At 45.2% G+C, this 24,830-nt stretch overlaps 1 protein-coding gene across 2 annotated transcripts; it reads left to right on the top strand.

Moving 5' to 3' along the window:
- The first annotated feature begins 242 nt into the window (after positions 1-242).
- PTMS (parathymosin) lies at positions 243-11,927 on the top strand. 2 transcript variants are annotated; one of them, XM_063128967.1, is made up of 5 exons: positions 243-438; positions 5,244-5,312; positions 8,160-8,244; positions 8,367-8,434; positions 10,955-11,927. In XM_063128967.1, exons 1-5 carry the CDS (start codon positions 328-330, stop codon positions 11,003-11,005), a joined length of 384 nt encoding a protein of 127 aa, XP_062985037.1. In that variant the 5' UTR covers positions 243-327; the 3' UTR covers positions 11,006-11,927. The 2 variants fall into 2 exon arrangements, with proteins under 2 accessions (XP_062985037.1, XP_062985038.1); XM_063128968.1 differs by having other exon boundaries at positions 248-375.
- Positions 11,928-24,830: the final 12,903 nt, after the last annotated feature.

Here is a 24,830-nt window from a genome sequence, read left to right as displayed (position 1 = left end):
CGTCGCCCCGTCGCTTCCTCCCCGCCTGCCTGAGGCTCTCGCCAAGCATTCCTCCCTGCCTGCCTGCCTGCCTGCCTCCTCCCTCTCGGAAGGTCCCTCCCTCCTTGCCTCCTTCGTCACCGAGCGGCGTATAAATCCTTTTCTCTGGCAAAGCCTCATCGCGGGAGACGAGGACCTGGTCTGTGGCGCCCGGGACTAGAGCCGCAGCAGCTGCCCGGCTTGTGGCGCGCCTCGCTCGGAGCTGCCCCTGGTCCCTCTCCGCCGAGCGCCGGCCCCCGCCCCCGCTGCACGCGCCCTCTCTTTGTTCCTTCTCCCGCCGCCCCCAGGATGTCGAAGAAGCCCGAGAAGGAGGCTCCGGTAGAGGTCGGGGCCAAGGTGAGAAGGTCAGACCGAGAAGACCCCGGGGCAAGCCCGCTGCCGCCACAGGAGCGCCGGGCGGTCCCAAACTGAGGGATGGCTCCCCGCTGCCCGGCGCCTTGCGAGGAGGCAGCTGCGGAGGGCCCAGACGGCTCGGCGGGGGTTGTTTGCGCCCGCCCGGCCCCCTCCCCTCCTCGTCGCCTGCTTCGTCTTCCTCCCTTGCTCCCCTGGAAAAGAACCGCCCGGCTCGGGTCAGGGAAGCGCCCGCCGGCAGAGCCGCGTGGGGGGCATTGCGTCCTCGGGCCAAGCGCTTCGGGGGGCGTTCGCCCCAAGCGCGCGTTGATTTTCGCCAAGGTCTCATGATGTTGAGGTTGGGGGGAAGGTGCGGGGTGGGTGCGGGGGTTGCCCTTGGCCGAGGGGCGGCCCCGGCGCTGGGGAAGGCTGAAATTACGACCCCACCGAGATGATCGGTCTCCCGCGCGCGTTCTCTGGCGTCCCACTGGCTATAATGGGGGTCCATCCTTGCGGTCGCGCCCTCCTAGGCTGAACGCGAGGAAGGGCGCAGCAGGCAGCTGCAAAGAGGGGAGCTGGTACTCCCGTCCGGCTGTTTCGGAGTATAGAGGAGAGGCATCGAAACGGGTTCGCTTTATTAGGAAACGAGCAGTAAGGCGGCGGCGGCGGCGGCGGCGAGCAACACAAAGCCAGGAAAACATGGAAGGCAATTAATGGGCGCGCGCGCGCGCGCGTCTGCCAGGGTGCGAACATATGGGTTCCTCTCAGCAACCATGTTTCTCGTCTCCGAAGGCGTCAGGTCTCCTGTATTTGTTGCTTTGTTCCTGACTTGGGCAGGCGGTTCTGTGTGCACGTGCGTGTCACAGCGGGCGCACGTGTCGTGCGCGTCGTGGGAACGATAGCTGGGGTCTTGCGAAAAGGCTGCTCGCTAGGCTTCGAACGTTGGCGTTGAGTGAATGGGGAAAGTGGGTTGCTTTGCTCCTTGTGACCAAGGTCAACCCCCCCCCCCCCCACACACACACGGTGTAAGACAACACAACCTGCAGAAAGCCACACAACTCCTTAAATGGAGGAGGGGGAGGTAGCGGCGAGTTGGATTTGCGTATGGCAAACTAGTTTTAAAGACTGAGACTGGGTTGAAAATGGTAGTTGAAGCGCGGGGGTGGGATGTGAGAAGGGGAACATAAATAAATAGGAATCCACTGCCATTAACAAGAGTTCTTCATTTAGCTGCTTCCCTCAACAGTATTGGGAATGGAACACCTACATTTAAAGCTGCAATCCTGTGCATGTTTATGTGGGAGAGTAAACCCCATTGAGCAAAGTAGAACTTTTTTTGGAGTAAACATGCATAGGATTGCATTGCATGCTCCTGTGTGGGTGGGGAGAAGCCTCTTTTGTGTCAGAAAAGTGGGGGAAATACATAGGGAAAGCAGGTAATAAATAATCTGTGTCCCAGGGCTTGGGGCTTGCACAATGTTTTCATACTAGTTGTGCAGGTCCCTTCCCCTGCAGGGGAAATTATTAATTGCAGCAACCCAAAGGGCAGCCAGGGACACGGGGATAAAGGTTAAATATTGCAGGCAGCTCAGCCTTCCTCTGCTTCATTTTCTTGATTTGAATCAGAAAACCAAAGATAGAATCAAAGCTTGGAAAAATAATCTACACACAGGGCAGGGCTGTTCTTTTGACAGGGCCGAACCATGTGCCTAGTAATTGTGTACAGAAGCAAAGCCTTGCTCCGTGGTGATTCCTGGCCTCCCTTTCCCCAAGTATGCTATGTCATCAGCAGGGGTGGATGGGTCATACCACTTTCCTCAGTAGAGTTTTTTGGGTTTTGTATTTTGGCTGTTTTACATTCTGGAGTATGTTCCTGTTAAGATCAGCCTTCCTCAACCTGGGGCGCTCCAGATGTGTTGGACTGCATCTCCCAGAATTCCCCAGCCAGCAGCTGGCTGGGGCATTCTGGGAGTTGTAGTCCAACACATCTGGAGCGCCTCAGGTTGAGGAAGACTGTGTTAAGATGGTGAAGTGACAGACCTTGCATCCCATATCAGTTATTGGTTAGGACCAATGCCAGAACACCACCCTTCCAGCTGGGAGTTCAGAAAATGACCACAAATAGTGTGTGTGTGTGTGTGTGTGTGTGTTGGGGCGGAGGAAGACCTGTAAGGTGCTTATAAAAAAGACCCAGTTATATGTCAATTTCAATTCATTGGATTGGATCCACACTTGGCCATATTTCAAGTAGTAGTGGAAAAACACGGGAGAGCTACAAGTTGAAGACAACATCATTTGGAACAGGATGGGCAACCTGCATTTTTTTCCAGCTGAGGGTTGTAGTCCCTCTTGCATGATCTGTTGGGGGCTGCGTGCTGCCAGTGACCAGGGCCAAAGCCAAAAGCGGGTGCGCCAGTCAACTTCTCTTTCTGCCACCCCTCTTCCCACGGAGTGGGCTGCCAGGGAAGGCACAGATCACACATGCTAGAGATTTGAACTTTCACTGGAGAGGATTCTTGAAACTCTGCCAAGGACGGCATACAATGAGGCTGGGAGCTACAGGTTACCCACCTCTGACCTGGACTTTTCTGTAAAGGTCCATCATAAGGCCATGTGCTTGCATAATCAAAACCCTCCTCTGAAGCACCTAATGTCTCTGGCTTTGAAGAATGGGGAGCATGTGAATCAGCTGAGAAAAAGTTCTGGGTCTTTTTCCCCCTCTTTTTTTTTTTTTTTTTTTTTTGTAGGGGAACCTTATTTGAGTCTGGATGTGTAGAATAAGGTTCTGTTTAAAGGATCAGCAGTGGAAATTCAGATGCTGATATGACACCGAAATGGCCAATCTAGATGAGACTCGATGTACGTAGGCCAGTGTGCCACTGGTTGCGGATCCGTCTGTGGCTCAGGGAAGCCTCATACCTCAGGAAAGCACATGATGCCCTCTAGAGGAAGGTTGTGGGATACTCCATTCTAGAAAGGATGTTTCATCTCATAAAGCAGTGGTGAGTGCTTTCCATGGGTGGACAACCACACCGTCCCCATGGAACCCACCAAGGGCTGCACTCCCATCTCTGCTGCTGCTGAAATTGTTGGCACAGCAGTAGCATCAAAGAAGCAATGATTTTTGCAAGGAAACAATCACGCCCGTAACTTGTTGCAAGCAGAATTGCACTCCCAGGTTTCTTTGCAAAATCACTGTTCCTGCCCCCTCCAGTGGTGGCAAATTCAGTGGGGCAGGGCCCTTCTTTTATACTTGTTTTGTAAGACCTTCTTGTTAGTTGGGAATATGCCATTGCATACTTTCGCAATATGTGTTTTAAAGAAGCATAGTAATTAAGGAAGGGGTCTCCAACCTTTTTGGTAGATGGGTCACATGAGAGTTTTGAGTGAATTTTGTGAGCACTCTCACAAAATGGCTGCCATGAGGGACGGATCATCCAGTTATAAAATGGCTGCCGTGGTTGGCATGATTGGTCACAAAACAATCCTTTCCAAGAAAGCAAACTGGTGAGTCTAAAAGAAAAGTTTTCAAGAGGTGGTGTCTGAGCCCCAAAACCAGCTCCGAAACAATTTTTTTTGAACCCAAATAAATATGGTGCTTTGACTAGCAGCATTCCAGTTAATTTATGAATACTACTACTTTATAAATAAAATAAAAATCAGGAGCGCCAGGCAGCTACCAAGAGAAATTATGGGCACCACCATGTTAGAGATATCAGAGTTAAGAGAATAAGACCTGACATTTAACTCTCATTTCAATTGTGAACTAAAGCTACCAGTCTCTGAACCACAACTTCCCATCTGCAGCATGGGGATAATACTACCTTACAGAGTTGTTGGAAGGGCTATAGAAATAATGAATATGAAATACTTTGAACTCTTAGAAAACACATTGTATAGATATTGAGTATTGTTCTTATCTAAAAGGGAAGCAGCCATAGGCAAAGGAACTCTAAACTTTCTCCCTGAGGAAAGCCTAGTTACCTTAATAACACAACATGAATATAGGTGGCTAAAGACAAATAAGCTGTAGACCACAAGAACTAGATCTACACTATAATGAAGTGCAGTGACCAGTAGTGTAGACACACCTGCATTAGTAGATAACATGTCGGTCTGTATAAAGGCATTCTTTTCATGTTCAGGGTTTCCTTATTTAGAATGCGCTAAATTGTAGCCTAAAAAACCCACACAGGACATTCAGAGATCATCCTATTATCCAGCAATGTGAGTGGGTGGGGGCTGTAGGTTGCATTGGGGTGGTAGATTTGGTTGGCAGAGTGGGAGACAGACAGATCTAATCCATAGGACGTGATCCCCTGGGAAACCCTTTTGTGCAAGCCCCAATAAAATTAATGAGAGCTGCATGGCAATGGACTGGTAGCTTGTGCTACATGTTAATTCGTGGGAGAAGCTGCCATTTGGATGATCATTCTTGGGCTAAAGGTAAATTTTGCCACAACTGCTGTAACGTTGGCAAGGCTTTAGTTAGTCCTCCACATTGAGGCTTTCATGGCTTTAATGTTTCCTGCATTGAGCAGGGGGTTGGACTCAGTGGCCTTGTAGGCCCCTTCCAACTCTGCTATTCTATGATTCTATGTCTTGTCCGTATTTCCTTATTTGTCTCAAAGTGGCAGGTTCTTGATCTTAGTAGTTAAAAAAATAAATAAATTCATAATACAATTGTAGGAGGAATGTTTAGTTTTAAATATTTTGACTAGGCTGCGTTTCATTATCTGTTCTCCAAATGCAATTACTTGAGTGGCTTCTTCTTCTTCACCAGTTTTACTATTTTGCCATTAAGTCTTCTCTTACTAGCTCTTCTTTCAGTCCCTTCAATATTAAGCTAATATATTTCTCATACCATCTTTTAGGACTTGAAAGAAAAGAAGGAGAAACATGAGGAGAAGTCTGTCCACAAAGAAAAGAAAGAGATAATAGAGGTAATCGGGCATGGATTTGGTGGAGAAGGGGAGGGGTGAAAGGGCAATGCAAGAATGAGACCTAAAAGGAAGATGAAGATGTACAGGTAAAAGCCTTTACAACAGGAGCCAGCATCGAGGATATGTGTGTGTGTCCATGTCCCATGTCCCTTCCCTCTGCTTTCCCTTCAAGCACCCAGCTAGTCAGCATTCCTCTGCACAGCTTCTGCTTCAGACCGGCAGAACTCATTCCTCCTGAGCTTTGATACTCAAGAGAAAATCCTTCTGAGAACAGAGTGGTGAGTGCAGTTTCCCAGATGGAAGTGAAAAGGTGACAAGTACAGTCTACCAGCAACAGTTGATCCAGGCTGGGTGAAGCAGAAGACGCAAAGGAGTGTCCCGCAGCTGTGATTTCAGGAATTAGACCCTGGAAGCTGTTTGAGGTGGGGGAAAGACTGAAGAAAAGACTTGGGCTACACTAGAGACTAGAAAGGCCAGTGAAAGGCTAGAGAGGGGCAGGGACGATTCTCTAGGGATCCCAACTATGAGTAAAATTATAGGGATAGGAAAGGGGAGCAGGGATTCCTCTTTTTCTCTCCTGTATGAAATAATTTGGCAGGGGAAGAAGAAAGGGAAGCCTGTACAACTTCTGTATACTGGAATCAAGTCTTCTTAGGGTTGCTGTCTTTTTTCCTGGCAAAGGCTCCCTGCCGTTAACAGCTGCATGGCAGGCAGATGTTCCAACAGGCTTTTCTTTGCATGATGTTGCAGTGATGAAGTGGGAGAGTGGGCGGGGGAATTCCATCTGCTGTGGTTATTTTTGTTGTTATTTTCGTCTGCCCTGTAGCGAGGGAAATAGGCCACAATCCTAGCTGTATTGGAGAACCACAATATGGCACGTAGGAATTGCTGCAGTTTACCACCGCTAAGAGCTTCTGATGGCGAGAGGGCAACCTGGCAGGGATCGTAGAACTTGCAGGGTTGACTTGACGGCACTAAGGATTAGAATACGAAGCTCATGTTTTCTTCTTTAGAACCCAAAGTACCTCTCAGAGGCCTCTAGTATGCAGAATGGGGTGGTGGTGGACATGATATATACATTCCAAGATGGTGAGTAAAAGTAGAATTCTTGGCAGCGTGACTGCAAGACTGTACCCTCGACATTAACTAAAACCAGATGGGAATGAAGAAGTCCCTAAAGCAAAAAGGAGGCAATAACAGGCTCAAGTGACAGGACTTCAGGAAAAACTTCCTGAGTGTTAGAGCAGTATGACAATGGAATCAGTTACTTAGGGAGGTTGTGGGCTCTCCCACACTAGAGGCCTTCAAGATGCAGCCGGACAACCATCTGTCAGGGATGCTTTAGGGTGGATTCCTGCATTGAGCAGGGGGTTGGACTTGATGGCCTTGTAGGTCCCTTCCAACTCTACTATTCTATGATTCTATGTGAGATTGAGTTTTCATGAGACCCTAAAAGTGCCCTGCTAGATAAGCTCAAGGACCATTCAATACAGCATTCTGTTTCCAACAGTGGCCCTCCAGTTGCTTGAGTCTCTGTACCTCTCTCTCCTCCACCTCACCCCATCCTTCTTCCAGCTGCCTAGCTAATGGCAGTTTCAGGGGATTTAGATTTGGGCAAGGGTTGAAACCCTCCCCCAGAATGCCACTTTCCCAATCTTCAAAGCAGCCCCAGGAAGAACGGAAACCAAGGGAGGCGGGGAACAACAGTGAAAATAAAACACATAAGAAAATAGTCTGAAAGGACATAGCAAGTTCTACTGCTGAAGCTGAGCAGCTCTGGCCTTGTATGTTGCCTGTGTGGGAATCATAGAATAGTAGAGTTGGAAGGGGCCTATAAGGCCATCGAGTCCAACCCCCTGCTCAATGTAGGAATCAAAGCATCCCTGACAGGTGGTTGTCCAGCTGCCTCTTGAAGGCCCCTAGGATGGGAGAGCCCACAACTTCCCTAGGTAACTGGTTCCATTGTCGTACTGCTCTAACAGTCAGGACGTTTTTCCTGATGTCCAGCCGGAATCTGGTTTCCCGTAATTTGAGCCCATGATTTTGTGTCCTGGGATGATCAAGAAGAGATCCTGGCCCTCCTCTGTGTGACAACCTTTCAAGTATTTGAAGAATGTTATCATGTCTCCCCTCAATCTTCTCTTCTCCAGGCTAAACATGCCCTGTTCTTTCAGTCTTTCCTCCTAGGGCTTTGTTTCCAGACCCCTGATCATCCTGGTTGCCCTCCTCTGAACCCCTTCCAGCTTGTCTGCATCCTTGAAGTGTGGTGCCCAGAACTGGATGCAATGCTCAAGATGAGGCCTAACCACTGCCAAATAGAGGGGAACCAGTACCTCGTGCGATTTGGAAGCTATATTTCTATTAACGCAGCCCAAAATAGCATTTGCTCTTTTTGCAGCCACATCACATAGGGCCCTCTGAGCATCTCTGGAGAAGGTGTGGGGTAAAGGGGTGGCAGCTGTGGTTTTCTGGGCGCAAGGCCAACCGGGTGTCCATTGGACTCTCCTCTCCCAGATGCTCCCCCTCCCATCATTGAACCAATGATAACATTGAAACATTGATAAGTTTCAGTGCCAGCTGTATCAGCTGTGTTTATCGTGTTGCTTAGCAATGCAACCCAAGTTCTTCTCATAGCTCAGAACCTCAAGTGTGCCATGCGTTGCTGTAGCATTTTATATGTGTCGATACATAAAATAGAGCAGGTTTGTGGAGCAATGGAAACAGAAGGAGAGAAGCGATGGGGAGAGCAGATTCCATGTAATGTGGAGTTGGGTGTATGAGGATAACGGTTTGAGATCTTGGCTGGCAGGCCGCCGCTACTCACTTCTGTGGGTTTGCCTTATGCAGGATGATGAAAATGGAGCCGAGGAGGAGGAGGATGACGAAGATGCAAATCCTGAGGAAGATGATGAAGACGATGAAGAAGATGAAGGTGAGAATGAGCACCTTACGTAGTTTGTGAGCTGTACTGTAAGTGAACACCCCAACACCCCACTGAATGTCATGTTTGTTTGACTCTGGTTTACCATTTATTTCCTCCCCATTAATCCCAAGATGATGAGAATGAACAGGAACCAGACTCACATGCCGTAAAACGATCTGCAGAGAAGAAGCAGGAAGAGGTTAGTAGAAACAATGGTTAAGAAAAGCACGTGTGGGAGGAGGGTTCCGTATTGCCTGGCTGGGAATCCCTGGGAGGAACTGTGTCGCTGGGCTGTCGCACCACTGTGCAGTATTACGATCACATCAGCAGTGGCTGGGGCTGTGATCGCCACAACAGCTTCGTTTCACGGCTTCGTAAACAAACTGGATGTGGTGAACAGGGATAACTTTTCTGCAGAATTAATCATGGCGTCTTCCTCTTGAGGTGGATTAGGGATATAAGTATTTGCAGGCAATTCCTGGGATTCATTGGGAGGATCCATATCTGAAATTGAGATCCTGGATGTGAACTGATGGATGCCAAGTTGGATATTTGGTGCAAGTTAGAATCATAGAATAGCAGAGTTGGAAGGGGCCTACAAGGCCATCGAGTCCAACCCCCTGCTCAATGCAGGAATCCACCCTAAAGCATCTTAAGTTCAAGTTCTTAATATTGGTTTCCAGAACTGCTGAGACTTTACTCACTGAATGGCCACTAACTAAGTCAAGGATAGAGCAGGTCTGGACAATTGGTAATGTTGTTGTCACAAACCAAAGGCAACGTCCTCCATGGAATGGGAGTTGTTAGTTCACACTTGGGGGCAGCTGCCCTTATGCACTTTATCGTCCTCCTACATTCTCAGTTCACCTACAAACGCACTGTATGGTTTCGAACAGATCACTTCCCCCCCCCCCCAATGCAGAACTTTTAATAATAGGCACCTGTTTTGCAAGGTGGTTAGCAATTTAAATGAGAGATGGGAAGGTTGCTGCATAGTCCGGACCGTAAGTGGTATAAGCATGAATAGGGGAAGCGACATTCCAGATTCACTCACAATTGCATATATACATTGTCAGTGCAGCCTCCCCCAACCTGGTGCCTCCAGGGGTGCTGGACTACAACACCCATCATTCTCGGCTTGCATGGCAATTGGGAGGGGTGATGGGAGTTGTAGTCCCACACATCTGCAGGGCACCAGTTTGGAGAAGGCTCTGCTAGTGAGTGTGGCAGCAACTGACTTGAGAAGCAGAGACTCAAGATTTTTCCTACTTTTTTGCCAATAGTGCAAGGTTTGAACTTAAAAGTTTTTTCCCCTCCAACCTCCTCAGTGCATACATTGGACTAGAGTTCTTTCAGAACGTGTCCCCCCCCCCTTTGCACATAGCATGATGTCATGACTTCATGCATATGTAGGATGGCGTTCATCATTGGAGTTGGGACAACGGTTCAGATAGCACAGTGATGACAACTGATGTGCTGTCACTACGATCATTTCTACACAATATTTCCACCATCCTCACCCTTCAAAGTGCAACTGAGAGACACAGTTATTGTCTTCACTAAAAATATCACAGAAGATAGAACCCTATCTATATTGCATTTTCTATGCAAATAGCAGTGTTCTTATACTATAGAAAATATGGCAGTATGTTATTTTTCTGGAGAAAACCTCCCCACCGCTCTGCCCATTTCATTGTATGCATTGACTGATTTTTCTGGATGGGCCCTAAAGAAAAGTAGGACAAGGCACATAGAAATAAAATCTAAATTGCTGCCCTCTGCTCTAGGATTTACAGAAATTCAGGTCTTGACTCTTGCTGTGTGGTTTTTCCCATTCTCCTGGAACTCTAGCAAAGTCTAGCTGAATATGAACCAACAGTGTGATATGGCTGCAAGAAAGGCAAATGCTATTTTGGGCTGCATTAATAGAAGTATAGCTTCCAAATCACGTGAGGTACTGGTTCCTCTCTATTCGGCCCTGGTTAGGCCTCATCTAGAGTATTGCATCCAGTTCTGGGCTCCACAATTCAAGAAGGATGCAGACAAGCTGGAGCGTGTTCAGAGGAGGGCAACCAGGATGATCAGGGGTCTGGAAACAAAGCCCTATGAAGAGAGACTGAAAGAACTGGGCATGTTTAGCCTGGAGAAGAGAAGATGGAGGGGAGACATGATAGCACTCTTCAGATACTTAAAAGGTTGTCACACAGAGGAGGGCCAGGATCTCTTCTCGATCCTCCCAGAGTGCAGGACACGGAATAACAGGCTCAAGTTAAAGGAAGCCAGATTCCAGCTGGGCATCAGGAAAAACTTCCTTACTGTTAGAGCAGTATGAAAATGGAATCAGTTACCTAGGCAGGTTGTGGGCTCTCCCACACTAGAGGCCTTCAAGAGGCAGCTGGACAACCCTCTGTCAGGGATGCTTTAGGGAGGATTCCTGCATTGAGCAGGGGGTTGGACTCGATGGCCTTGTAGGCCCCTTCCAACTCTGCTATTCTATGATTCTATGATTCTGTGATTCTATTTCATTGTTTGAGTTGTTGCCCCTCAAAAGAAACCTGTGGCATTGAACGATGTGCACAATATCTAGACAACGTCTTTGCCCATGTACCAATTCTTCTACTCAACATCTGTAATTTTGTGAAACCAGCACAACACATCAACACCTTCCACTATGCTGATGAATATCTGACCAAAGGTGCCCATTTCCCCCCCTGTGCAGGATGAAGTGGACCCAAAGAGAAAGAAAACAGAAAATGGCTCTTCAGCTTGATTTCTTCCCCTTCACCCCCACCTTGTTTGCTACCGTCCCTTTGTCCTCATACCTTCATTCCTCCATCAGTACAAGCACCTGTTTCAGTGCTACCAGCTGCAGATGAGGAAGAGAAGGAGTTAAATGTGCTTTCTGGCAAAAGCAGAGGAAGCTGAAGAAAGCTTTCCTCCAGCCCCCAAATCTGTTCCATATTACAGTGCTCCCTGTGGTTTCATAAGTCCCAAACTGCTGATTCTCCTTCCACCCTCCATTTTAAATAACCCCAATACCTAGAAACATTGCTTCCTCCTTCCTGTTCTCAAGCACCCTCTTGCACTTGCTGCCTGAGATCTTCACATGCCTCTGCTTTCAGCACCTCTTCTGCCCTAGACAAGCTTCCCCCCCTTTTCCCCTTCTTTCTTCAACTCTTTACAGAATTCCACAAAAGTGGAAAATTTATGGTGCTGAAAGGGTTAAATCAAATCTGGGGTACAGGAAGTTGAGGGGCACGGAATCTTACAGTGATGTGTTCCTGTCCTGTGCCTTCTTCCTTTCCATAGCTGGGAAAAGGCAAAAATATATATTAAAAATGCAGTGACGTGTTTAAATAAAATTGACAGTTTTTAATTGATAACATTTTGTACAAATTTACATGGCAGCAAGCTGGATCTGGTAAACTTCTTTTCTTCCAGAAGACACAGCTTGTTTTTAATGTGTACTATGTGATCCAGTGTGTTCTCCCCATTTGGGTGTGCGTGTGTGTGTTTCTTAATTAGGGACCAAATTTTGATTTCTCCCTTGTTCCCTTCAGGTTCTTTGGTTGTTTTCCTTTGTAAATTAAAGCAGACCCATCTGCAGTATTTTCTATGGCACAAACATTATGAGGATGAGAAATATAAATTATATATTGTTTAGCACTGTAAATAAAAACCTTTCAAAAAGATTTCAAGAAATCTGTGCTTGTCTGTGGTGTATCTTAATTCTGAGACACATCAGCATGCAATCTGCTCAGGCCTAGTTCATCACAGCAAATCTTCATTAGCCAGACAACTATGGGGAGCCCACAAGTAGGACACGGACGTAACAGCACTCTCCCAGTTGTGCACATGGGCCTGCAGCTGCCTCTGGTACTAGAAGTAGTATATAACCATCATGGATACCAGGAAGTGATAGCCTTCTCCCCCGTGAATTTAACTAATCTCTTTTTAAAGCTGTCCCAAGTTGGTGGCCATCACCGACAGTTTGTTAGCAAATTCCACAGTTTAATTATGTGCTGCGTGAAGTACTTCTTTTCGTCCTTGCTGCATCTCCCATTATTCAACTTCGTTATGTACGTAGGTTCTAGAATTGTGAAAGAACGAGGAAAAATCATCACTGTGCCCTTAATCCACACCATAAATAAAGTCTTAAGACCTGATATTTCTATGCAGACCCCAAATGTATGTAAAATTAGTGATCTGTTCAAAGTAATAGTAATGGGTGATAACATTGTTCTAGATTATCCTGTACTAATTTAATACATGTAGTGGGTAAAGAACCCGTGGTTTCAATAAAACCTGAATAGGATAGAATCAATTTTGTTAACTTCTAGTTAAATGCTTTCATGCAGGATTGTCCTTTGAAATATTTGGGATGATGTGTAGGCTTCTCTTATGTATTTTTTTGGGGTGTTTATTAGTGACCCATGGCTTACTGACAAGGATGTTGTGTAGTTCTGCTAAGCTGGTTTGACTCTTAAACTACCTGGATGGGAGACTCCCTCTGAGAACCATATGAAAAGTGCTGTGGGACAAAGCATGGAGTATTTAGTATGCACACCCACCTGTGTTTTAATTGAACTTAGTTTGACTTACTTCTGAATTGACATTCAAAGGATTATGCTATAAGGCAGATTTCTAAAGGCCTGGGAGGTGGGGAACGGTCTTCACTCAGCCCTGAAAAGGGCTGAGCCCCTGGCAAGACTCTTTCTGGAAGCTGCTTCCACAATTGGGGTCATGGGCTGTCACTGATGAAATGGCCCATCTCCACTTGTCACCCCGGAAACTCATAAGAAGGGAATAGGTGTGCTGTGCTAGTTTTCTATATGCAGGGAGTCTGGTGTTGTCTTATATGCAGAGGAACATTCAAACACAAGATCCATCCCCAAGAGGCTGCACTGTGTGAGGTGATCGGCCCTCTGACATTTAATCCTATCTCATTTTGCACCTTGGCATGGCTGTGTTAGAATAAAATGGTTACATCTTGGAGAATCACAAAACAAGAGACCATTACACTAATAATATGAATACAAACTGTGCAACTAGATAACTACATTAGCTAAACATTCAATTCTTCATTGTTACAACACTTACAATATATAGAAAACCATAGAATGTTATAGAATTTTTTATATATGAAAAGTCAGAGCTACTTTTTTGCTAGAAATATATAAATATATATAAAAAATTCTATAACATTCTATGGTTTTATATATATTGTAAGTGTAACAATAAAGAATTGAATGTTTAGCTAATGTATTTAACTAGTTGCACAGTTTGTATTCATATTACCGTATTTCTTCAATTCTAAGACTCCATCGATTGTAAGACGCACACTAATTTCAGTACCACCAACAGGAAAAAGCTTTGATTCTAAGAAATAATAAACGCACCCGCGATTCTAAGACACACCCCGTTTTTAGAGATGTTTATATGGGGGAAATAGTGTGTCTTAGAATCGAAGAAATATGGCATTAGTGTAATGGTCTCTAGTTTTGTGCTTGTTAACTGTGCGGGCTCCTCTCTGCTGTTGTGCATACATCTTGGAGAATGGAATGCTGGGATATGAAACACTTCTGGTTAGAACATGACTGATGTTCACACCTACTATTAACAGTATCACTATTGTAATTATTAATGTTTTTAGGAATGTTACACTGATGTTTTGCTATGTATATGAAGCTGAATTCCTGCCTCCAATTCCTTCAGTGGCTATCTGAGAACCTATATCCTTCAAATCTGTTCCTTTTCTGAATTATTCCCTTTTCTGTTACATATTCTGTGAGTTTCTCTGGGAACCTTTGGGTGTGCTCATCATATTTGGTGCCCTCCTAGGATGCTACTAGATGGTTCATACCACTATCAGTCAAAGATATTGTGGAGCTATTCCGACTTTGCTGTGGGTTTTGTGGGGTGTGTGTGTGAAAAGACACAAGAAGTGATAGGAAAACAAGGAAGAGTTACAAATGAATCCAGTCTCTGGACACCCCCCCCCACACACCCCCCACATAGGGATAAAATTCCATGAATGAGACCACCAGTAGAAACTGGAAGTGGTGTGTCTGCTCCCTCTGGTGGCCAAGTTTAGCACCGCTTGTACCGTTGCAATGTTTAATTCCTGTAGATTTGAGGTTTTTTTCAGGGTTTGAGCTACAGGTGTCTCATGACAAACAGTCAATAATTCATCAGTTATGAAGAATGCATATATGCTTTTTTTATGGTTCTGCCGTGGCCAGCACCAAACAAATCAGTGGACCCTCAATATGACAAAAATGGGAATATGGTTGAAATATATTTTTAAAAAATGAAGTATACACAACAAGTAACTGGCTTAAATGGGTAGAAGTATATCTTGCAAGTAATTACAATTCACCATGACTCTTAGTATTTACAATGGCACAAATACAGGTACAAGAATGAATGAATTCATGAGTGATACCGTTAAACAGATGAAAGTGATAATAAGCAGTGGTGAGTCGTAATCCTTGCAAGGGATTACAATTCAAAATGTTATTTATTTATTTATTTCATTTCATTTCATTTCATTTCTATACCGCCCAATAGCCGAAGTTCTCTGGGCGGTTCACAAAAATTAGTTCTTCGTGTAAACAAGAGCTAAACTACTCATACAAAAGTAGAGGTGTACCCATATATAACAGGATTTAGTTCAAGAGCGATACTGTTAAGCAGATGATAATGACTATTCTGGGATTTATGGTTGTTTCTGTACTTCATCAGAAGAGGGAGCTTTTGTTAATGAGTGATCACTGTGTCGCCTCGCCACGTACCTCTCAAACACAAGCCCTGTCCTGAGTTTGAACAGAAATATTTTTGAAGCAATTTGTTGGAGTGATTCAAGGAGTCCAGAAGAGTGATATCACCATTGCCCAAGTATGTGGCTAGGAAAATCTTGCTCCTGATAGCAGATAAATACGAGCGTGTGGGAGGTAGTTGTGGCTTGTGTGTTGTGGCCAGAGCGTGACAAACCATACATGACTTACAGAGCGGATTCAATTCTTCCGGAAGGGGGCTACACCCCCTCAGAATGCACGTGGGGAGAGCCTGTGTTTGGATACCCCATGGGGATAAAACAAATATCTTAAAGTTCTCTTACAGCATGTCTACACCAACCCTATATCCCAGGATCGTCCCTGTGCATCCAAATGCCACACACGGGATCCCAGGAGCAGGCAGGGATGATCCCTCCATTTTCCTTGGACAACCCTTGCTGTAGAAAGACAAATGTGAAGCAACGTGTAAGAAAAAAGTACTTTCCCTAACTATTGAGCAAATGCAGCAAGTACTCAGATGCTACAACTACTTGTCATGAAGAGGACATTACATGGAATAGTTATGATTAGGGTTTCTCTCCTCTTCCTTTATGCTAGTTTGAACATGGGTGTGGGGGTGTTCATGCCTTTCCTCCCACAGTTTCTCTCCATCTGAATCTCTCCCAGTCCATTAGCTCCATGGCGGTGGGTGAAGACCGTAAATGAGAGTTTAATATACTGCATCTCCCTAGCAAATGAAAAACCAGTACTGACCAGAACATTCATTTGATTTTAAAGTAACTCCATCCCACTTTCCAGTCTGCATTAATAATGCACATTCCAGACACTCATGAAAATGCCCATTGATGCCAAGGTGGGGAAAGAAACGACACGGTGTGTGGTGCTATGACCAAAAGACTGGCTATCATCCTTGGATGCTGATGGGTTTAATCCGACATGAGTTCAGTTCTGTCATTTAGCTAAAAAGTCATCTTGCCTTTTACTCTCCTCTCCTCATGAAATAATTTTGATTATTTCCTCTTTGTTTTATCTTATATTTGATAGAATAGTTGTTCTTTTAAAAAAAATCCCCTTGGGTTTTTTTTTTTTTATCTTGAGCCATGAGCTGTAGAGCCTTAACAATGTTAAGGCTCTACAGCTTTCAACCAAGCACCAAAAAGCAGGGAAATTGGGAGTAAAGGCTCACAAGCCTTAATGCCACATCCTCCCTAAGGAGACTGAAAGTGCAAGTGAAATTCTCATTCTCCCAAAGCAGATAAACCATGAGGACAGGGCCCCGTCTTGACAGCAGTGCGTTGACACTGGGAGGCCTCAGGCTACTGCACCCACGCTCCTTCCTGGCATCTGCATCTGCGGAGTTGCCACCACCGAGTACCAGGGAGGGGGGAGGAACCGGGCAGCCAGACGGGGAGGAAGACAGAGACGCAAACCTGTTCTCCTCCCTCTGACCTCCCTCTCGCTGTCCCTTTCCTTCCCAGTCCCATTTTTTTAATCTATAGATGCGAAGGATCACAACTACAGATTAAAAAAAATTTAAAAGGGAAGGAACAGGGCAACCAGAGGGGGAGGAAGAGAGGGATGCATGGTGCCCGAACCTGCCCTCCTCCAGCTGATGGTGACCAATCAGCTACCTGGTTCCTCTCCCCCCCCACCTGTTTATTTTTTTATCTATAGATGCAATCCTTCACATCTAGAGATTTTTTAAAAAATGGGGTGGGGTGGGGGAGAGAAACAGGGCAGCCAGAGGGGAAGGAAGAGAGGGACGCGAACTGGCTCTCCTCCCTCTGACCTCCCTCTTGCTGCCCCTTTCCTTCCACACACACTGTTTTTAGTTTTTTATCTATAGATGCGAAGATCGCATCTACAGATAAAAATGAAAGTGAAGTGGGAAGGAACAGGACAGCCAGAGGGGGAGGAAGAGAGGGTTGCGCAGCGCCCAAACTGGCCCTCCTCCAGTTGATGGCGACCAATCAGCGGTTGCCATCAGCTGTGGCCTGCCTCCGTGTCCAAAAAAGTCCGGGTAAGTAATTTTTTTTGGAGTGGAGTTTAGGAGGTTTGCCCCTGGATGGCTTCGGGGTGGTGGCTGCGTCATAGAGATGACCTCCCACCACTCCGAATCCACCCTGGGGAAAATCCCTCGTCAAGACAGGCTCCAGGATGGAGAATAGGATATGCAGAGTTGACTGTGCAGTTGTGGGAAACTGATGATGAACACGTAGGACCACCTACTTCTCTTTTCTTTTACGTTTTCCACAACCCCACTGTCACCTCTGCATATCACATTGCATATCTTAAACTGCTGCCCTCCAGATGTTTGAGATTACAAATCTGAGCATTCCTAACTATGGGAAATACTGACTTACAATGATGGGAGTTGTAGTCCAATACCTTTGGAGGGCACCAGGTTGGGGAAGGGCTGCTCTAAACAAAAAACAAAAAAGGAGTAGGTGGCCCTAAGTTGTTTGTCATCAGTTTTCCACAACCCCACAGTCACCTCTGCATATTCTATTCTCCATCCTGTCCTCATGGGGCATGGCTAGATGAGAGGGGTGGAAGGTGACTATCTCGCAATTTTATGACCACGAGATCATTGCCCTCATCTATACGTGGTGCACAACATCGTGGCTGCCATTTTGGATTTATTTTTCTTAAAGGAGAAGGAGTGCACAAGCGCTCCACTGAAATTGTAAGTTAAAAATAAAACCACCAAAACCTCGTGCCCCCCTCCCCCACCCCCTGTGACGGCGGGCCGCACATTCCACAGTCTCAGGATCATCCCGAGACTGCAGAAAAATCAAAATTCATGGGTAGGGCGATATCCCAGGGAAAAGGAGGAATCATTCCGCCCTGTGCACAGAGACAATCCCAGGACGATCCCCAGGATATCGCCCCATCTAGCCATGCCCATGGTTTATCTGCTTTGGGAGAATGAGAATTTCACTGGCACTTTCTGCCTCCTTAGAGAGGAAGTGGCATTAAGGCTTGTGAGCCTTCACTCCCAATTTCCCTGCTTTTTGGTGCTTGGTTGAAAGCTGTAGAGCCTTAACGTTGTTTTGTAAACCGTAGGTTTTTCCTTTAATGAACACCATTTTCAAACCGCTTTCAAAGTGTTATATCCTGCCTGGTGTAGATCTGGCCCAAGTCTTCTTAGCTTCAGCAGTGGTCATGCTTTCCTTCCTATTATCCCTGGCCCTGTGCTTTCTCTCTCTCTCTCTGCCACTGTGAAACTTGGGCCCTTTGCCTTATCTAACTGCATATCTACCCTCTCCTGTATTTTATTTTATTTATCTTATTTATTGCCTTTTTATACCGCCCCAACAGCCAAAGCTCCCTGGGCGGTTCACAAAACTAAAACCGTTCAAAGTATAAAACAAACTGTATAAAAACATGATATAAAATACACATTAAAAACTGATTAAAAACATACCATACATGATTAAAACATCCTTAAAACATCTTTAAAACATCCTAAAAACCTTCTAAAATTTCACTGGATAGGCCTGCCAGAATAGATCAGACTTTATTGCTTTTTTAAATTCTAAAAGACTGTCAAGTTGACGAATTTCCTCCGGCAGGCCATTCCACAGTCTGGGAGCAGCAGAAGAGAAGGTCCTCTGAGTAACCGTTGTTAATCTAGTTTTTGCTGACTGAAGTAGATTCTTCCCAGAGGACCTGAGTGTGCGGGGCGGATTGTACAGGAGAAGGCGATCCCGCAGGTAGCCTGGACCCAAACCATGTAGACTAGAGCTCTAAAGGTGATAACCAACACTTTGTACTTCACCCAGAAACTAATCGGCAGCCAGTGAAGAAATTTTAAAACTGGTGTAAGTAACTACTGGAGTAGACTTTATACTTTTTCTGCCTTCTCATAACCAAAAGTATTGTTTTCATATTGCACTGCCATGAGCGAAGTTCTGCGGGATTCCCTTCCAGGAAAAGCAAAACCATAAAGCACTTCCTTTAAAAACCCAGCCATTTGCTGGTGCCACACAACATTCAAATAAAACGTTCAGTTTTCAGGAAGTTCCAAGCTATACCACAGAGACAGTATTGCTATGAGCAGACATGAGGGGTGGGGGAAATAATTTTCCACTGCTAGTAACTGCTAAACATGAAAGCATGCATAAAATAAGAGTTTTTCTTTTCAAACATGGCAAAAACAGGAGACAGTGCTATTTGTGACATCTTTGAAGGTAAAAACACTCAAAGGATTTAGCTAGACCTAAGGTTTATCCCGGGATCGTCCTGGGGTCATCCCTGGTCATGTAAATGACACACAGGATATCCCGCGAGCAGGCAGGGATGACCCCGGGATAAACCTTAGGTCTAGCTAAGGCCCTAGTTTAAGGCCATTGCTAGACGAGGAGTTAGCCCGGTGTGAGGCCCGGGCTCCCTGCTGTGCATCCAGATGACGCACAGGGGATCCCAGGGTCAGGCCGGGCTAAGTCCTCCCTTGACGCGGGATAACCGGATCCGCTTATGGCCCGGCTTTTCCGCAGCCCCGGGCTGAGGCCGGGGCTGCGGAAGGTCTAGCAACTTCTGTGGCTTTTCCCGGCTGCTCGCTTACTCTCGAGTAGCCGGGAGAAGCCGCACACTGGGCACAGCATTCCATAGGAGCACTGTGCTCATCGGGCCGGGGGGGGGGAATCACGGGGGGGGGAAGATGGGGGCCGGGGGAAAGAGTGGAGACATGGTGGGGAGATCACAGAGGGGGGGCACGGAGGTGGCATCGGACATGGCAGGCGGGTGATCGGGTGGGCATGGCGAGTGGGCTGGCGAGCGGGAAGGGGAGCATCAGACATGTCGGATGGGGTGGAAGAAGAACGGGGACAGGCATGGCGAGCGGGGACAGGCATGGCGGACGGGGGGAAGAAGAACGGGGACGGGCATGGCGAGCGGGGACAGGCATGGCGGACGGGGGGAAGAAGAACGGGGACGGGCATGGCGAGCGGGGGGAGGACGGGTGAGTGAGCGGGCAGGGGGCGGCATCAGACATTGTGGGGGGGAAATCAGGGGCAGGGGGAGTGGGGAACCCTTTATTTTTTATAAAAACTACTTACTTTTCCATTGGTGTGCTCCTGCGCACATGGCCCTTTAAAATAAAAAAAAACTGGAGGACGCGACGGGGCTTTCCCTTACCCCGTCGCGTGTTACGTCTAGCTAGGGGCGATGGCGCGCGCTAGCTGCAGCGCGGCCTCGCCCCGACTCCCCACCGGATTATCAGGTAGGTCTAGCAGGGCCCTAAGAGCATTTCTACAGGAGGCTTTTATCCCAGACCTTTACCGAGGCTTCTGCTTCCAGATTCTTTGAGGGATTAAGATTGGCTCCTTTACAAGTGCTTTTTTTCTGGTGGGGTTCTTTCTCTGCCTTTCTCTAGGTTTCATTATACAACCATTAGATGGCGCTGTGATATAGCAGAATTGCACAATTACAGGAGACTTTCATTGCGCCATTTCTAAATAATGCCAGACTTTCCTCATTAGGAAAAAATAACCCTGTGATAATGGCTGCAAAGCACTGGAGAAGCCCAGGAGGAGGATGGTAGCTTGTAAAGGACCCACAAACTACCATGAGTGAGAAGGAATCATGAACGCACAATAAAGGTCTCATGTAGAAAAGTTCTAAGGGTCTACAGACAAATCCAAATAATATTTTCCTTTCCCACTAGAAGACAAGGTGGACCAGGGAATGCTCCTGTCATGGCTAGCCTCACAGGAGATAAATGAGAGTAAGGGTGTGCTTTTGCATAGCCCCCATACATTTAAATCAGGAATAGATAATGGGATGTTTATTTCTTTAATATTTGTAATACTTATATATTGTGAACTGCCCAGAGAGCTTCGGCTATTGGGTGGTACAGAAATGCAATAAATAAATAAATTATATAAATATGGCTTTTATTTTATATAATAACATCTTCAAGCAGTTGAACTGTAACTGCTTGGTCTGATTCAATGTGGCTCTTCTTAACTCTCAGCTTCCTTCCCTATTGGCTAGGATAGCTAGGGCTGATGGGAATTGCAGTCCAACAACATTTGGGGACACACACACAAGTTGTCTCCCCGCCACCCCTGGTTGAAATGGTTGTCTTCTGACGCTCAGATGCAATGGGCGAAGCCCGAGAACGAAGGGACCCTGTCAGGCAGGGCAGAGAGTGGGGCCCTAGCAGAATAAAAGTGAGTTTTGTAGTGCTTGAGTTGGAGCAAACAATGGCAAGTGGGCTGCTCAGGGAAAGAGCCCGTCTGTGACTAATGGCACAGGAGGGACAGGGGTGCTCAGACAATGGGATAGGAAGCTGCGTCATAAAATATGGTATTATCTACTGGGCACCGTTCATTTCGGATCACCTGTAATATGTTCCTCTTTATATTGTGCCATTTGTGTAAAGAGCGTGTTATTTTCCTAGGTTTGCAATGACTAATGCTTTCACGCAGATTAATCTGGCTTGACTTGGCATGAGTTGTGGGAGTGAATGGCAAAACCTCTGAAGCAAAACAGAAAATATTCTGCCTCCTTGATGCTGGCTATTATCCTAAGACTTTGCTTCTTGCCATGGAGTTCTGGTTGCTTCCACACTTGCCTTTTTGCGGAGAACAGTTATAATTGCATCCAGTTCTGGGTACCACACTTCAAGTTACAGGAAGCCAGATTCCGGCTGGACTTCAGGAAAAACTTCCTGACTGTTAGAGCAGTACGATAATGGAATCAGTTACCTAGGGAGGTTGTGGGCTCTCCCACACTAGAGGCCTTCAAGAGGCAGCTGGACAACCACCTGTCAGGGATGCTTTAGGGTGGATTCCTGCACTGAGCAGGGGGTTGGACTCGATGGCCTTGTAGGCCCCTTCCAACTCTGCTATTCTATGATTCTATGATTCATTCACTCAGTTTTTGCAGACAATCGAGACAATGTAAATGCCAGCCTTTGCATTCCATTGTTTTCTGTGTTGATATCCTGTCTATTTCCACCCCCTCCTAGACCTAATTTGTCTTAGTTCCACATTTTAAAACTAAGTTGCCGTACCAATCTGCTCAGTGCCAGCAGGGAAAGTGCTTTGCAATTTTTTCAGGGCCACTGTCTCATTAATTAGAAGTTTCCTTCTTTCACTTTCTTTTAAAGTGCCTAGTTGGTTTCTTCTTTAAAAATATTTTATCGGTTTTCATTAAAAAAAATCATTACAAATAATATATATATATATAAAGTAAAACAATCAACATCTCATATCAGACCATTTGTGGGATGTAATAGTATCAATTATTATCTTTTCTCTCAAATTTTTAAGACCCATACAAGAATTTAGTAAAGTTTGTTGTTAAAATCTTTAATTGTTCCTTCAGTTAATTTGTGGGCGCACAGATCTTTCCATGGTGTTCTGTGATTTGTCCCATGAGACTACTTTGCCCTTGTTTTGGTTTGAGTATGTGATAAACATATGCCAAATTCCATTGAAATTGTCCTAGTTTTAGCTCAATCCTGATACTTTGATTGTTTTGTTAGTTTTTCTATTAAGGCTTAAGTCTGTTTCTCCGTTGGCTGCTATTCCTTGTTCTTTTTTTCAAGCTGCTTTAGTTTCCAGTCATGCTGCTCCCCAGGAAAAATAAGTATTTCTTTGTAAAGCCAATTTTGATTATTTATTTATTTATTTATTTATTTAATTACATTTATATACCGCCCCACAGCCGAAGCTCTCTGGGCGGTTTACAACATTTAAAAATAGTAAACATTAAAAGTATACAATTTAAAACACACACACACACACACACACACATAAAAAACAGTATAAAAACAACAGTATCCATTTAAAAACAACAATTGTGGGGTCCATTAAAAACAAACTTAACGTTGTTAAATGCTGTTAAAATGCTGTTAAAAATGCCTGGGAGAAGAGAAAGGTCTTGACCTGGCGCCGAAAAGATAACAATTATTCCCTTCACATATGAACAATAAGAGTTAGTTCTATAACTATACTTTCTGTATTGCTAAAGAACTGAGATATTATTGGACATGACCACCACATGTGTAACTGAGTTCCATTTTTTTCACAGTTTCTTCAGCATTCTGATAATTTAAATACCCACCTATGTATTATTTTTAAACTATTTTCTCTCATTTTAGAAGACATTAATTTCAGTGGGGCTTTTGTCCATATTTATTATTATTACATTTATATCCCACCTTTTTTTCCTCCAAGGAACCCAAGGCAGCGTACATAATCCTCCTCCTCCTCTCCATTTTATCTTCACCACAACAACCCTGTGAGGTAGGTTCGGCTGAGAGTCCGTGACTGGCCCAAAATCATCCAGTGGGTTTCCATGTGAGAGAGGACTAGAACCCAGACCTCCCGACTCCCAGTCCAACACTTTAGCCACTAAACCACACTTGCATTCCATCTTGAGGTTTCTATATTTCAGCCCTTTTGTGGAACCATTACTCATTTCTAGCAATATCCTACATCTTTTTGAAGCTAGTCCCTTTATTGCATAATAATTTTGTCTAATAGTTTTCTCAAATTAGGTCAGAGGGCCTGCTATTTGTGCTTTCACCATTGGACTTGTGATAAAAGGCTTTTCTAGATTAAAGGGAAATCATGTTCACTTACTGGCATTTTGCTTTCTGCTTCTGTTCTGCAATTGTAACGAGCTGAATTACATGGGAGGAGAGGGGTGACCACATGGTCTGTAACTGAAAATTTCCGTGCTCATGTACTTGAATGGGACAGCTCCCTCTAGTGGGTGTTTTGTACTGCAACTTTGGCTGCACATGCCAGGAAATCCCGAGATATTTCAGAAGAATGAGGATATCCAATTTTAAAAAACAACAACTGGAATAACCAGGGGAAGAAGGGGGTGAGCGGAAGTCTCACATCATCGTCAAAATGACCCGGAAACGTCCGTGAGTGGCCAGTCACGAGCATTCTACAAATCATCCATTTAAATTAATCCTAAAACGAATCTCATGTTCTATGTTGATCCAGCTTCTTTGTTGTTTATGTGCTATTTGCTGGCCTGTTTTAGGGGTTATACCAATGAATAGATCTAATAATCTATATATCCCTTTGCAGTGTTGTTAATGTTTGAATTTGACCTTATCATAAATAAACTGTGGCACAGAAACGGGCTTATCGGGGACAGCTCTGAAGCGCCCTTTTGACCTACTTTCTCCATGCAGACATTGCTGTACAGAGGAAAGGGCTGCAGCTAGTTCCCCCTCCCTCCCCTTCACCCCTATGTATCTGTTCTAAACGGCAGACACTCGTTTCAGCCAGATCCGAATTATTTTATTTTTTATTGTTCATAATTTGTTTAATTTGATATGCATCAAAGCATAATTGCAAATTAGGAATGTGTAGACACCCACACCCACACATTTTTATTGTGCTTATATAAACCGCTATTAGCAAGTCTTGCTTTATTTTCAGGTAAATAGATCATTATGAATTTTTGCCGTTTACCAATATATTTGTCTGTGAGATAAACTGGGAGGATATGATATAAGAAAATAATGTATCATTATGGTTATGAAAAAAACAATCTATTGGGTTTTTATAATTTATTGTTAATCCTCACGTTTACCCCAAATTCAAAATTATGGACAGAATTTTTGGGAGGTTCTTCTTAGGATCTGTGAGCATAAGTGCTCTGCCATCTGCAAAACAAGTTTATGACCATTTTCTGACCATTTATATTCACTATGAATTGTTTGCTGTTTTCTTACAAGGTTTGCCAATGTTTTTTACTGAAAGGGAGAATAGTAGAGGAGACGGGGCAGCCCTGCTTTTCCCCTCTCCAGATGGGAATAGG

Source organism: Elgaria multicarinata, chromosome 6 (genome assembly GCF_023053635.1).
Source record: "Elgaria multicarinata webbii isolate HBS135686 ecotype San Diego chromosome 6, rElgMul1.1.pri, whole genome shotgun sequence".
NCBI lineage: Eukaryota > Metazoa > Chordata > Lepidosauria > Squamata > Anguidae > Elgaria > Elgaria multicarinata.
Note: the sequence above shows the minus strand (reverse complement) of the source record. Positions and strands in the feature narration are given on the sequence as shown.

Bases quoted from the DNA above. Each gene is read 5' to 3' on its own strand.
- PTMS (XM_063128967.1), top strand. From the start codon at position 328: ATGTCGAAGAAGCCCGAGAAGGAGGCTCCGGTAGAGGTCGGGGCCAAG. The intron at 8,245-8,366 runs GTGAGAATGAGC...ATTAATCCCAAG, and splicing joins AGACGATGAAGAAGATGAAG to ATGATGAGAATGAACAGGAA. The intron at 8,435-10,954 runs GTTAGTAGAAAC...CCCCCTGTGCAG, and splicing joins CAGAGAAGAAGCAGGAAGAG to GATGAAGTGGACCCAAAGAG.